Source organism: Hemitrygon akajei, chromosome 1 (genome assembly GCF_048418815.1).
Source record: "Hemitrygon akajei chromosome 1, sHemAka1.3, whole genome shotgun sequence".
NCBI classification, from domain to species: Eukaryota; Metazoa; Chordata; class Chondrichthyes; order Myliobatiformes; family Dasyatidae; genus Hemitrygon; species Hemitrygon akajei.
Genome location: NC_133124.1, coordinates 137280969 through 137294223, shown reverse-complemented (window position 1 = coordinate 137294223; position 13255 = coordinate 137280969). Strand labels below are relative to the sequence as shown.

Genomic DNA, 13255 nt, shown 5'->3' with positions numbered 1-13255 from the left:
ATGCATGCCCTCTAGTATTAGACATTTTGACTCTGAGAAGACACTGGCTGTCTACTCTATCTTCACTAAATTTTGTAAACTTCCATCAGGTCTCCCCTCAGGTTCCACCACTCCAGAGAAAACAACCCAAGTCTGTCCAACCTCTCCTTAAGGCACATGCCCTCTAATCCACGCAACACCCTGGAAAACTTTCTGCACCTTCACCAAAGCCTCCAAATCCTTCCTATAATGGGACAAATCAGAACTGAAGGTATTACATTAGATGCAGCCTACCCAGGGTTTTCAAAAGCTTCAATGCATCTTACTGGCTCTTGAATTCAATGACTCAACTAATAATGGTGAGCATGCCATGAGCCTTATTTAACCTTATCAACCTGCGCAGCCATTTCCACGGAGCTAAGGACTTGACCCCAAGATCCCACTGTACATCAATGCTATTAGATAGGTGGCAGGTAGTGTTGAGAAAGCAGAGAGTCTGCAGAAGGACTTAAACAGGTTGGGAGAAAGAGCAAAGAAGTGACAGATGGAATATAGCAAAGGGAAGTGTATGGTCATGCACTGTGGTCAAAGGAATAAAACAGTAGGCTGTTTTCTAAATTCAAAAATCAGAGGTGCAAAGGAACTAGGGAGCCCTTGTGCAGGATTCACTAAAGGTTAACTTGCAGGCTGAGTCGGTGGTGAGGAAGGCAAGTGCAATGTTAGCGTTCATTTCAAGAGAGCTAGAATATAAAAACAAGAGTGTAATGACAATGGTCAGACAGAACTTGGTAAGAAAGGATGTGCTAGATTGGAGAGAGTTCAGAGGAGGCTCAAGAGAATGATTCTGGGAATGACAGGGTTAATGTGTGAGGTGCTCTGGGTCAGTACTTGCTGGAGTTTAGAAGAATGGGGAGGACAGGGTCGGAGGGAATCTCGTTGAAACCTAACAAATATTGAAGGCGTAGGTAAAATGGACGTGGGCAGGATGTTTCCTATCTTGGGAGAGTCTAGGACCAAATGGCACAGACTCAGAATAGAAGAAAAGATGAGGAGAAATTAGCCAGAGGGTGGTGAATCCGTGGCACTTATTGCCACAGACAGCTGCACAGGCCATGCCATTGGGTATATTTATAGCAGAGGTTATTAGGTTCTTTTTTAGTCAGGGCGTCAAAGGTTACAGGGAGATGGCAGGAGCATGGGGTTGAGAGGGATAATAAATCAGCCATAGTGGGATGGTGGAACAGACTCAATGAGCCAAATAGCCTAATTCTGCTGGTATGTCTTATGGCTATTAGCAGCCTTGACATTAATTCATGTAGTGATGCTACAATCTGGAACAAGAAGCGGAACACTGGAAAAACTCAGTGGGTCAAGCAGGATTTGTGTGAACAAAACTGTACAACACTTACAGAAGTGCTTAAGTGTGCCAAGTATCTAATAACTTTGACCATTTCAGCTGCATTATATACAATAATGCCCACAATCAGTGCATGATTGCATGTTAAATTGGAGATAGCAATTGCAATATAAAAGTGACAATTGCAAGCTGGATTCTCAGCTATATTTTCTCTGAAAAGCCAGTAAGAATAACAATTATGAGTTAACAATTTCACAAAACATTTCAAATGTAATTTCCATCTAAGTACGTTTAGTTTTTGGTAGAAATCATTCCACATGAATCTGAGCAATTTGCTCATCAAAATATTTGGCTCTTGCACCTGCTAAAGATGATTTAAAATGATCTGCAAGGCCAAACCATCACACAGCTTGCAAAAGCCTTATCTGCAGCCACTTTCTTTACAGTTAAAAACAGCCCATCAGTATATGCAGCAAGTAACCATTGATCTTCTACAAATACAGGTAAGTCTATGCAAAGTTGAAACTATGGATCTCAGGCAATTACGCTGCATCACATTCAGGTTTAACTGTTCTTACCATCAGCTTCACAAACAAATGTTTAGATTTTTAGAAATAATGCACCAACACAATATGCAGTCATGTACAATTTAATGGATTGCTATTTTAGATTAGAAAAACAATCTTTGTTGTTGTATCAATAAGTAAATTCAGATACAGCAAACCATAAATTATCAAATTAACTATCACTCATTAAAATTAACATTTAAAAAAGCTAGCTGATTTTCAACAACCAAATGAAGACCTTCAGTATGATAACTTGTTTTTATCTTTTTCAGGGTAACATAGGGTATAAAATAAGATATAGCAACAGAATTAGGCCATTTAGCCCATCGAGTCTGCTCTACTATTTCATCATGGCAGATCCATTTCCCTCAGCCTCATTCTCTTTCCTTCTCCCCATTTCCCTTCATGCCCTCACTAATCAAGAATCTATCAGCCTCTGCCTTAAATATACCCAATGACTTTGCCTCCGCAGCCACTGTGTCAACGAATTCCACAGATCCACCACTCTCTGGCTAAAGAAATTACTCATCTTTGTTCTAAATGGACATCACTCTATCCTGAGGCTGTACTCTGGTCTTAGAATCACCCACCATAGGAAACATCCTCCTTTCAGTATCAGATAGGTTTCAGTAAGATTCCCTCCCTCCCACCCTTCTGAACTCCATCGAGTACAGGCTCAGAAATATCAAAGGCTCCGTTTATTCCTGGGATCGTTCTTGTAAACCTCCTTTGGACCCTTGCCGGTTGCTGCATATCTTTCTTGAGATATGTAGCCCAAAATTGCTCACAGTATTCTAAATGCAGTCTGACCAACACCTCAAACCTTCCTCAGGGGGATACATTCTTGTATTCATATTCTAGTCTTCTTGAAATGAATATCAGCATTAAATTTTCTTTTATTACTAACTCAACCTGCAAGTCAACCTTAAGGAAATCCTGAACTCAAGAACTTCCAAGTCCCCTTGAGCCTCCAATTTCTGAATTCTCTCCCTGTTTAGAAACCAGTCTATGCCTTTATTCTTCCTACCCATTCTCCTACATTATCTTGTTTAAGCTCAACCATAATATTCTTATATTGTTTTTCATGCTTTTGAATTAATACTAACCCAGAGCATTCCCATCACAAACAAGAGAAAATCTGCAGTTACTGGAAATCCAAGCAACACACACTAAATGCTGGAGGAACTTAGAAGGCCAGGCAGCATCTATGGAAAAGAGTACAGTCGACGTTTTGGGCTGAGACTCTTTGGCAGGACTCTTTTCCATAGATGCTGCCTGGCCTGTTCAGTTCCTCCAGCATTTGTGTTGCTCAGAATACTCTCATCTGTCCCATTCTCCCACTTATTGCCATGTTACACATTCCTTGCCCATGCCCATCAACAGAAAAATAAGAGGTGATGCATTTTGGGAAGTAAAACAAGGACAAGATATACTCTGAATAGCAAGGGCCTGGGTAATATTGTTGAACAGAGGGATCAATGGGTACAAGTACATAGTACCCTGAATGTGGTGTCACAGGTATCCATGGTGAAGCAGACAAATGATTGTCTTCATCAGTCTGGATATTGATTACAGGAGTTGAGATCTCATTTCAGTTGTGCAAGATATGTGAGATCGCAAATGGAGAAGTGTGTGCAGTTCTGACTGTCTAGCTACAGGAAAGATGTGATTAAGCATGAGAGGTTGCAGAAAAGATTCACAAAGATGTCACTGGGACTGGAGGGGTTGAGCTAGGAACTGGTGGCACTGTGGTGTAGTGGTTAGCACAACATCTTATGGTATAGGAGACTCTAGTTCAATTCCTGCCACTGACTGTAAGTATGCAAGTTCTCCCTGTGACCACATGGGTTTTCCTCCCTCAGTCCAAAGACCTATCAGTTGGTAGGTTAACTGGTCATTGTAAATTGGCCAATGATTAGCCTAGGGTTAAATTGGGGGATTGCTGACTGCCGTAGTTTGAAGGGCCAGAATGGTTTACTTTGTGCTGTATCTCAATAAAATAAACCAAACTTGGATACGGTTACAGATCCCACAATCTGCCTGAGTTGCAGGGGCGCTGTACAGATGGACATTGGAACATTCCATTTCTACTTATTGGATCGAGCTCTCAGTTTAATATAAACATTCTTAAGACTGTGACTGAAATAAGCAAGCTCAAATTTTTAACACAATTTTTAAACTTTTTTTTATTTGAATATGAAGATTTGCCACCTCTTCTCCCAAATAGAGCTGGTTAATTTTGGTACGCTAAACAAATGGTGCACGAAATATGTGCATACTTGAAAGCAAACATACAAATTTGAAAACAATTCTGCTAATGTTAAGAAGGCAATTTATACAGTGAAAACCATGAGCAGATTGCCTGAGAAACATAAGGTTTACTTGCTGGGCCAAGTGCAAGCACTATGGATTGTAAAAATAAAAGAGCCCTTACCCCAGTCCTGTTCATACAAGGCTTGGGAAAGGCACCATGATTCACTTATTGGCATGCATGGGTATACAGAAATAAAATACTGTTTAAGATTTCTGCTTGAAAGCCAAAACTTAAAAGTAATCATCTAACAGCATCTTTCTTTACACAATAATTGCTTATTAAACCTGTTTCTTCAATATTTACTTCATTTACCATTCCTTACCATATTAAGCTAAATGTAAAACACCAGAAATTTAAACAAATACTAACAAGAGTTAGATTACAAAGCAAAACACATGTAAAACTTGAATACAACACATGAAAAGACAAAGCTAATTGAACATCGCAACCATACAGTGGTTACCATATGTTAATCAAATAAAATTCACAATTTGATTTTTTTTTTAAACAAAATCTTTGCATCTTGGGCATTAGCATGCAGTCCTGCCAAACTTCACTTAATGATTTTTAGCTTGATGCGAGTATTGGACAGTGCATCACAGTGAACCAATGCCAGATTAATAGATGTTTGCATTGGAAATTGTTCATTTTAACCAAGTATAACGCTCAGCAATACAGTAAAACCTCAATAATCTACTATCCAATTATTCAGAAACTGTAATGGCTTTGCATCTTGCTTACCAGATGATAATTACTGTGCTCTCTTTTGGTTCCCACATACCCTTTCCACTCAGCAAGACCCCAGATCCAGTGCTCCCTTTCCATTCACCCAGACTGATTCCCATGCTTTCTTTCCACTTGCTGAATCCCCAGCTCCCATGTTTTTTAAACTTACCTGGTTCACTAAAAAAATCAGTGCAAGGTATAAAGCATCAATAAAAAAATAATTGTGTTGGGGTATTAATGGAAATGACACCCATTTGTCTGTACATCTATGTTTCTGCACTGCCAAAGTCCTGAGCATACCAAATGATCTAAGTTCTAATATGACATTAAAATCATTGCCATTAAATCTTGAGAATTTCAGAGTAAGCTCAAGATACACAAATTTAATTACTGATAAGAGAATTTCTGTGCTACAATACAACAATTGTCCAGTACAATGAGATTCAAAAAGTGGGTATATGAAGAAGGAATAATTTTATTGTATTTATAATGGTAAAATAAATAACAGGCAAAAATAATTTGTTATTTAATTAAGTCTAACTGCACTTAAGGTGTAGTGGTTAAGCTTTGGTGAAGCACAGACTTCTTAGGGATAGTCAGAATGGTTTTGTAGGGAGCCAGTCATGCCTTAAAAAAAGGCAGGTGATGAAGCTGATTAGGGTAAGGCAGTGGATGTTGTATACTCTGACTTCACTAAAGTTTTTGATAAGGTGTATTGTGGTAAGGCTGATGCAGAGGATTAAGCCACTTGAAATCCATGGAGACTTTGCAGGTGGCATTCAGAATCTTCTTGGTCATTTAGGGCAGTAGTGAGGAGGTGTGATTCTGACTGAAGGCCTATGACCAGTGATGTTCTGCATGGGACCTCTGCTCTGATGGTAAAAATGATCTAATGAAAATATTGCTTGGCTGATTAGTACCTTTGCAAAAGACATGAAAATCAGCAATCATGGGTTGCGAAATGGATGTCAAAGTATTAACAAGATCAGTTGGAAATGTAGGCAGGGAAAATAGACAGTAATTGGCATGACACTTAGGAACATTGATAGACACAAGGGCTTTGGGCTTGACAGTACATGGCCTCAAAGTAGCAGCACAGATTCATTAGGGTGGCAAGGACGGTGGATGGCATAGTTGCTTTTACTGCACGTAGAGTATAAAAGTAATAAAGTCATACTACAGCTGTATACAACTTCAGTTAGGCCACATTATGAATACCATGTGTTGTTCTGGTTGCTGCATTACAGGAAGGCTTTGGAGACTTTGGAGAAAGTGCAGAAGTAGTTCACCATACTATTGCCAGGATTAGGGAACATTAACTATAAGGTGAGGTTGAATAAACTTGGATTGTTTTCATTGGAGGGTCAGAGGCTTAAAGGCAACCTGATAGAAGCAACTAAAATTATGAGGGGCATGGATAGGACTAGATAGTCTTTTTTTGAACCTCAAGATCAAGGGCAAGAGTATAGCTTTAAGATGAAAGAGGGAAAATTTAAAGGTAGGGTGACAGACTCTTTGCAGACAGATGGATCAATTAGATTGGCATAGTCAACCCAGACCTGGTGACAAAGGGCCTGGTCCTGTGCAAAACTGTTCTATGTTCTGTACAATGGGTCAGATTTCAACCTAACAAACAGTAATAATCCTCACTGTTCAAATGAGATAATGAAATCATATTTCATCAATCTCCAGTCTCTGATTTATCACAAAAGATTAAAAGATTCTGCATGACAAAACAACAGTATCAAAACTTTGATGATCAACATCCCCAAATGTTCGGCAGCTGGCTCACCAAATAACTTTTGACACATTCCCCATATATTCATGGGAGCTTAAGATGCCACACTCCTGTCCATTGGCTAGAACCACAATTGGCATGCTTCCATTAAACTTAACCTGGCTCTTTTTCCTGTGTTCCCTTTAAATTTACCAGGTTCATATTTTACTGCATATAGTCATATAGCACAGAAACATGCCCACCAGACCAAATGCTCCATGCCAACCAATATTTGCATCCAAGCTGGACACAATTGTCTGTGGTTGGCCCATATCCCATCCTTTCCCATGCATATACCTGCCAAGAACCTTTTAATGTTGTTAATGCACCAACTTCAACCATTTTTCCTGTCAGCTCATTCTATACAAACTGCCCTTTGGGTGTAAAAGTTGTCCTTTAGATTCCTATTCAATAACTACACACCTATGCTGTGTAGTTTTCAACTCCCAAAGCATGGGGAAAAAGACTATGCAGGTTTACCCTATGCCCCAATCATTTCTACACTTCTGCAAGGTCACTCCTGATTCTTCTATGTTCCAATGAAAACAGTCCCAACCTGCTCAAAGTCTCTCTTTAACAGTCTCTCAAGACCCAACAACATCCTTAAATATCCTTTGCAGTCTTTCCAGCTTAGTGACATGTTTCTTATAGCAGGGTGATCAAATGTAGCTTCACCAACATATTTGTAAAACTGCAACATAACATTCACCCAAACGTGTATATCCAGTGCCCTGACTGATGAAGGCAAACATGCCAAAAGCCTTCTTCCCCACCCTATCCATCTGCAATGCTACTGTCAGAGTACAATTTTTTTTAAAACATGAATTAATAGTGTTAACACCTGGCAGTACTGAAATCCTAAATGTGCCTGATTAATGGAGTTTCACTGGATTTACTGAATCATTATCAGTATATTGGAAAATAAAATAATAAATTTATTAAGCTTGATGCTTCCAGAATTTATGAATTTTAAGAAATACATTAATGGTCTCATGATAGGTGACCACTTGCAGTTGACGTAGTGCATCTATTAATTGCAATGACAGAAAATGAGCCCAGAAATGTATAAAACAATGTAAATGAGCATTGAGTGAGAGATATCTACAAGTACTAAATTCTTCAAATTAATGGTTGTGCCTTTGTCAGATTTGAATATCATTTTGTATAGTACTGGATGGTGAAGATGATCTACAATTCAGCAATGGTGTATTAAGCTTGGAACTATATAGCAAACTTGCATATTATGAACACAAGAAAGGAAGGGCGAATAAACCAGAGTAAGAAGGTGGGAGAGGGGAAGGAGCACAAGCTACAAGGTAATAGGTGAGGACAGATGGGTGGAGATGGGGAGATGAAGTAAGCAGCTTGAGGTGATAGGTGACAAAGGTAAAGGGCTAAAGAAGAAATCTGGTAGAAGAGAGTGGAGTATGGGAGAAAGGAAAGGAGGGGCACCAGGGGGAGGTGATAGGCTGGTAAGCAGAAGGAAAGAGGTGAACAGGGTACTGAGTAGGGAAATTGAAGAGGAAAGGGGGAAGGGTAAAAAAAAAAAGACATTGATGAGACTTTTCTTTCCACTTTTCCATCAGAGATGTCCTTCTTCAAAAAAATGGGTTTTTCCTTCGTCTACCATTAATGCTTCCCTCACCTGCATCTCCTCCATTTCGAAAACATCTGTCCTCACCCTATTGCCCCACTGCCTTAGGGAGAGTTCCTCTTGTCCTCACCTACCACCCCATGAGCCTCTGCATATAGCAAATCACTCTCCACAACTTCCGCCATTTTGGATGGGATCCTACCACTAAACACACTTTTACCATGACTCCCTTGTCCATTTGTCTCTCCCTACTATTCTCCTGGCTCTTATCCCTGCAAGCAGAAGAAGTGCTACACCTGCCTGTGCACCTCTTCCAGGAGCACTGGATATGATAGATGACCCGAACAGTCCTACCAGGTGAGGTAATACCTCACCTGTGAATTTGCTGGGGTCATCTACCGTATCCAGTGCTCCTGATGCAGCCTCCCCTACATAGATGACATAGGCTAACACAGATTGGGCGTCTTGATGAAGGATGTGGTGTCAGACCGAATCGTCGACTGTTTATTCATTTCCATAGATGCTGCCTGATCTGCTGAGTTCCTCCAGCACTTTGTGTGTGAAGTTTGAGTGTGTAACCTCATTCATAAGGCTATATAAATCACAGTGGAATTGAAAAAAACAACCAAAGCTCACATTTCACATTTTCTAGCTATGTAAATTTGTTGTTATCATATGTGTTTCCTGGATTGGACTGGAATAAGTTTGACTTTTACTTATTCATTTAATTGAAGCTACTGGGTTTAGGCAGGAACATATTTGCAGGTTTACATTAAAAAAACATACAAAATGAAAATGAAATAGAAGAACACAGCAGGAACTACTTACCAGCTCTGTCAGATTTCTCTTTCTGTTCCAGCAGGTCTTCTCGCTGCCCACTAAACTGCTGAATTCTTGTACGGAGCTGAGAGATTTCTTCTTCTTTCATTTCCAATGTTTCATGCATCTGTCGTTTTGTCTCTGCAATCACCATTCCCTGTAATTTATTAATTCTTAGATTTAAGAGCATAGAAACCAGCCATTTAGTTCAATTGTTTTTGCAAACATTGTTATTCCTCAAGAACTTCTTTCTTGGGCAATTACCACCTTATAACCTTGATTATTAGCAGTTACATTTGCCTCCTACTAAGCAATAAAGTGCATTTGAAATTTCCTTTCGATTTCTGCAAGTCCTAACCTACTTAACCCTTCTCTATAACTAAGGTCCTTAACTCCCAGCAACAGCCTTGTAAACGTTCTCTGCATTCTTTCAAGCCTATTGTTGTCTTCCCTGTACAAAGGTGACCAGAAGTGCATACAATACTCTAAATCTGACCTCTTCAATGCCTTGCACAACTTCAACAAAACATTCTGACTCTGGTATCCAACACCCTGATTCATGAAGCTTCTACCACACACCTCCATGCACTACTATTCACTAATTCATAATCTGGTTTGTTTTCCCAAATACAACACCTCACACTTGCCTGCATTAAGTTCTACCTGATATTTTTCAGCAGTTTCCTCGCTATTCAAAATCATACTGCAAGCTTTAACAGGCAGCATCTATAGGAAGAAGCGCTGTCGACAGAAGGGTCTCGGCCCGAAACGTCGACAGCGCTTCTTCCTATAGATGCTGCCTGGCCTGCTGCATTCCACCAGCATTTTGTGTGTGTCGCTTGAACTTCCAGCATCTGCAGATTTCCTCGTGTTTGCCTTCATTCATTGTATCATTTGCAAATCTGCTGATACAGTTTACCACATTATCATCCAAATTAATAATATAAATGATAAACACCAGACCCAGCACCAACCTCTGCAGTACACCATGACCCACAGGCCTCCAGTCAAAAGGAAAACTATCCATTACCACTGCCCATCTTCTCCCACTAAGCAAATATTGGATCCAATTGGCTTCTTCATCCTGAATGCCAAGTGACTTAACCTTCTGAACTACAGGGAATCATGGGGAAAGGATATGAGGCTTTTCAAAAGTCCATGCAAAACGTTCACTGCTTTTCCTTGTTCAGCCTTCTTGCTAATGTCCTCAAAAAACTAAGATTAGTTAGACATGGCCTAACACACACAAAGCCATGTTAACTATCCCTAATCAGGCCTTGTTTATCCAAATACTTACATATCCTTTCCCTTAGAATATCTTTCAATAATTTACCCACAACTGACATTTGGCTCACTAGCCTAGATTTTCCCAGCCACTGTTTCCACTAAGCTGCGTGGGTACGTGGCTGTGCAGTAACTGAAATGCTCCCACACAGACAGCTTTGTTGCTGCGTAGCTGGAATTTTCTTTTATATAATGTTAATTTAAAGTGCCGTGCAGTTTTGAGGCAGTGTAAAAAATTCCTGTTCAGAGCAACGATTGGTCTGCGCAACTGTGTAAAAAAAATTTAGAGGGAATGTTCCCAGCTTATTCTAGAGCCTTTCTTCAACAACAGAACTATATTAGCTATTCTCCAGCCCCCAGACACCTCACCTATAGCTAAGAACTTATTAAATATCTCTGCCCAGGCCCCTGCAATTTCTGCATTAGCTTCCCACAAGATCTAAGGCGATATCTTGTCAAGTCTTGGTGATTTATTCATTTTAATTCAACTCAAGACAACCAGCACCTCCTCTTCTGTAATCAAGATTCAGTCCATGACCTCACTACCATTTTGCTTCAGTTCAAAAGTTTACGTCTGTCTCCAGAGTAAAAGTGGATGCAAAAAAAAAACAAATGACAATATCTCTTTTGGCTCCATGTTTAGATGACCACTCTGATCTTCAAGAGGACCAATTTTGTCCCTTACTATCCCTTTGCTCTTAATACAGGTACACAAACCCTTGGGATTCTTTCACCTTGTCTGCCAGAGCAACCTCAGGTCCAGTTTTGCCCTCCTGATTTCCCTCTTAAGTGTTTGCTTACATGTCTTATACTCTTCAAGCATCTCATTTGAATCTAACTGCCTATACCTCGTATGTGCAACCTCCTTTTTCTTTACCAAGGCATCAATAACCAAGTTTCCATAACCTATTAGCTTTGCCTTCTACTCTAAGGGATTCTGGACTCTCAATATCTACATTTGAAAGCCTCCTGCTTTCCAATCATTTCTTTGACATATCCCAATCCACATCTGGCAGATCCATTCCAATGCCCTCAGAATTAGCCCTACTCCAAATTAAAATCTCAATCTGCGGAGTCATCTTACCTAACTGCAATATAACTTCCCCACTCCTATTCTCATGTCCTGACTGAAGGCCAGCATGCCAAACACCTTCTCTACCCCTCTACCTTTGGCGCCGCCAAAGGTAGTATACACTTGTACTCCTGGGTCCATTTCATATTCAACACAGTCTTACTGTGTCTAACTCCAAACCTGCTTTGATCTCCCAAAACTGAACTCATGGTCTTATGGTCTAAAATCTAGGTAATATGATGACAGCTTGTATATAAAAATTACAACAAAAGTTCTACCAATCTTCAGCTCACATACCTAACTACACAAGATCCCCTGTAATTATTTAATTACATTCTACACAGAATATATCACCTATTGCCCGTAATTCCAAATAAATTCATCTCCAAACTTTTAAACGTGGGATTCAACACTACCTGTGACAGCATGGGTTTCCTCTGGGTACTCCAGTTCTCCCATATTCCAAAGATTTAGAATTAGTAAGTTGTGGACATGCTATGCTGACGCCAGAAGCGTAATGACTCTTGCATGCTGCCCCTAACACAATGCTCACTGATTTGACCCAAATGACGCACTTCACTGTATGCTTTGATATACATGTGACAAATAAAGCTAATCTTTAATCTCCTTTCAAACTGGATCCTTGACTTCCTGATCAATAGACTGCAATCAATAAGGATAAGCAGCAACACCTCTGCCATGATTATCCTCAACACCGATGCCCCACAATTGCATCCTCAACCGCTTACTTTACTCACAACTGCATAACCAGGATCGGCTCTCACACCATCTGTAGTGGGTTGAAACGCAAATCACAATGAATTGGAGTAGAGAAAGGAAAGACAGAGCCTGGTGTCATGACAACCTTCCCCTCAATGTCAACAAAACAAAGGAGCCGGTCATTGGTATCAGGAAGGAGGATGGCTACATGCATGCTCCTGTTTACATCAATGGTGCTAGAGTCAAGAGTTCATGATCCAAGGAGTAAACATCACCAACAGCCTCTCCTGGTCCAACCACGTTGAAGTCATGTCCAAGAAAGCTCAACAGTATCTCTACTTCCTCAGGAAGCTCAAGAAATTTGGCATGTCCCCTTTGATCCTCACAAAGTGTCTTATTGGGATAAACATATATAATTTTTTCATTTTGCACTGTTCTGCTGTCACAAAACAACAAACTTCACAACGTATATCAGTGATAATAAACTTGATTCTGATTGGTCTGGCAATTACTCTGAGCAGGACTACAAGAAACTGCAGACACAGCTCAACACACCACAAAAACCAGTCTCCCCTCCATGGAGTGTGTGCACCTGACTGCCACTGTAAAGCAGCCAGCCGGACATTCTTGCTTTTCTTCCCTTCTCATCAGGCAGACCACCATACTCAAGGACAGTTTCCACCACACTTTTAAATGACAATTGAATGCTTCCCTAGACCAATAAGATGCAATATTCACCTCACATTCTACCTTGTAGAGACCAAAGTAAAAACTGATATAAAAACCCTATTCATTTCATCTACCGTTACTTGGTCCTCATTACTACCTCTCCAGTGTCATTTCCCAGCAGTCCAATGTCTATTCTTGCTTCTCGTATTTTTTATATATATGAAAAACTTCTGGTGTCCACTTATTTTTATTGGGGAGCTTAAATTCATATTTTAAATTTTCTCTCCTGACATCAATCTTTTGAAATCCTCCCACTATTAACAGATGCTCCTTTCCATGCAATTAATCTCACCCAGTAAACTCCTGCAAGATATTTCC

The 13255-nt window shown here is 40.0% G+C and overlaps 1 protein-coding gene across 5 annotated transcripts in view; it reads right to left on the bottom strand.

Annotated features, from left to right (window-relative positions):
• The window catches only part of golga4 (golgin A4), a 206774-nt gene that overhangs the window by 103515 nt on the left and 90004 nt on the right, over nt 1–13255 (bottom strand). For all 5 annotated transcript variants that reach the window (XM_073052403.1, XM_073052411.1, XM_073052419.1 and 2 more), the window contains one exon: nt 9142–9289. In XM_073052403.1, coding sequence (XP_072908504.1) covers nt 9142–9289 — 148 coding nt within the window. The remainder of the gene's footprint in view (nt 1–9141; nt 9290–13255) is intronic.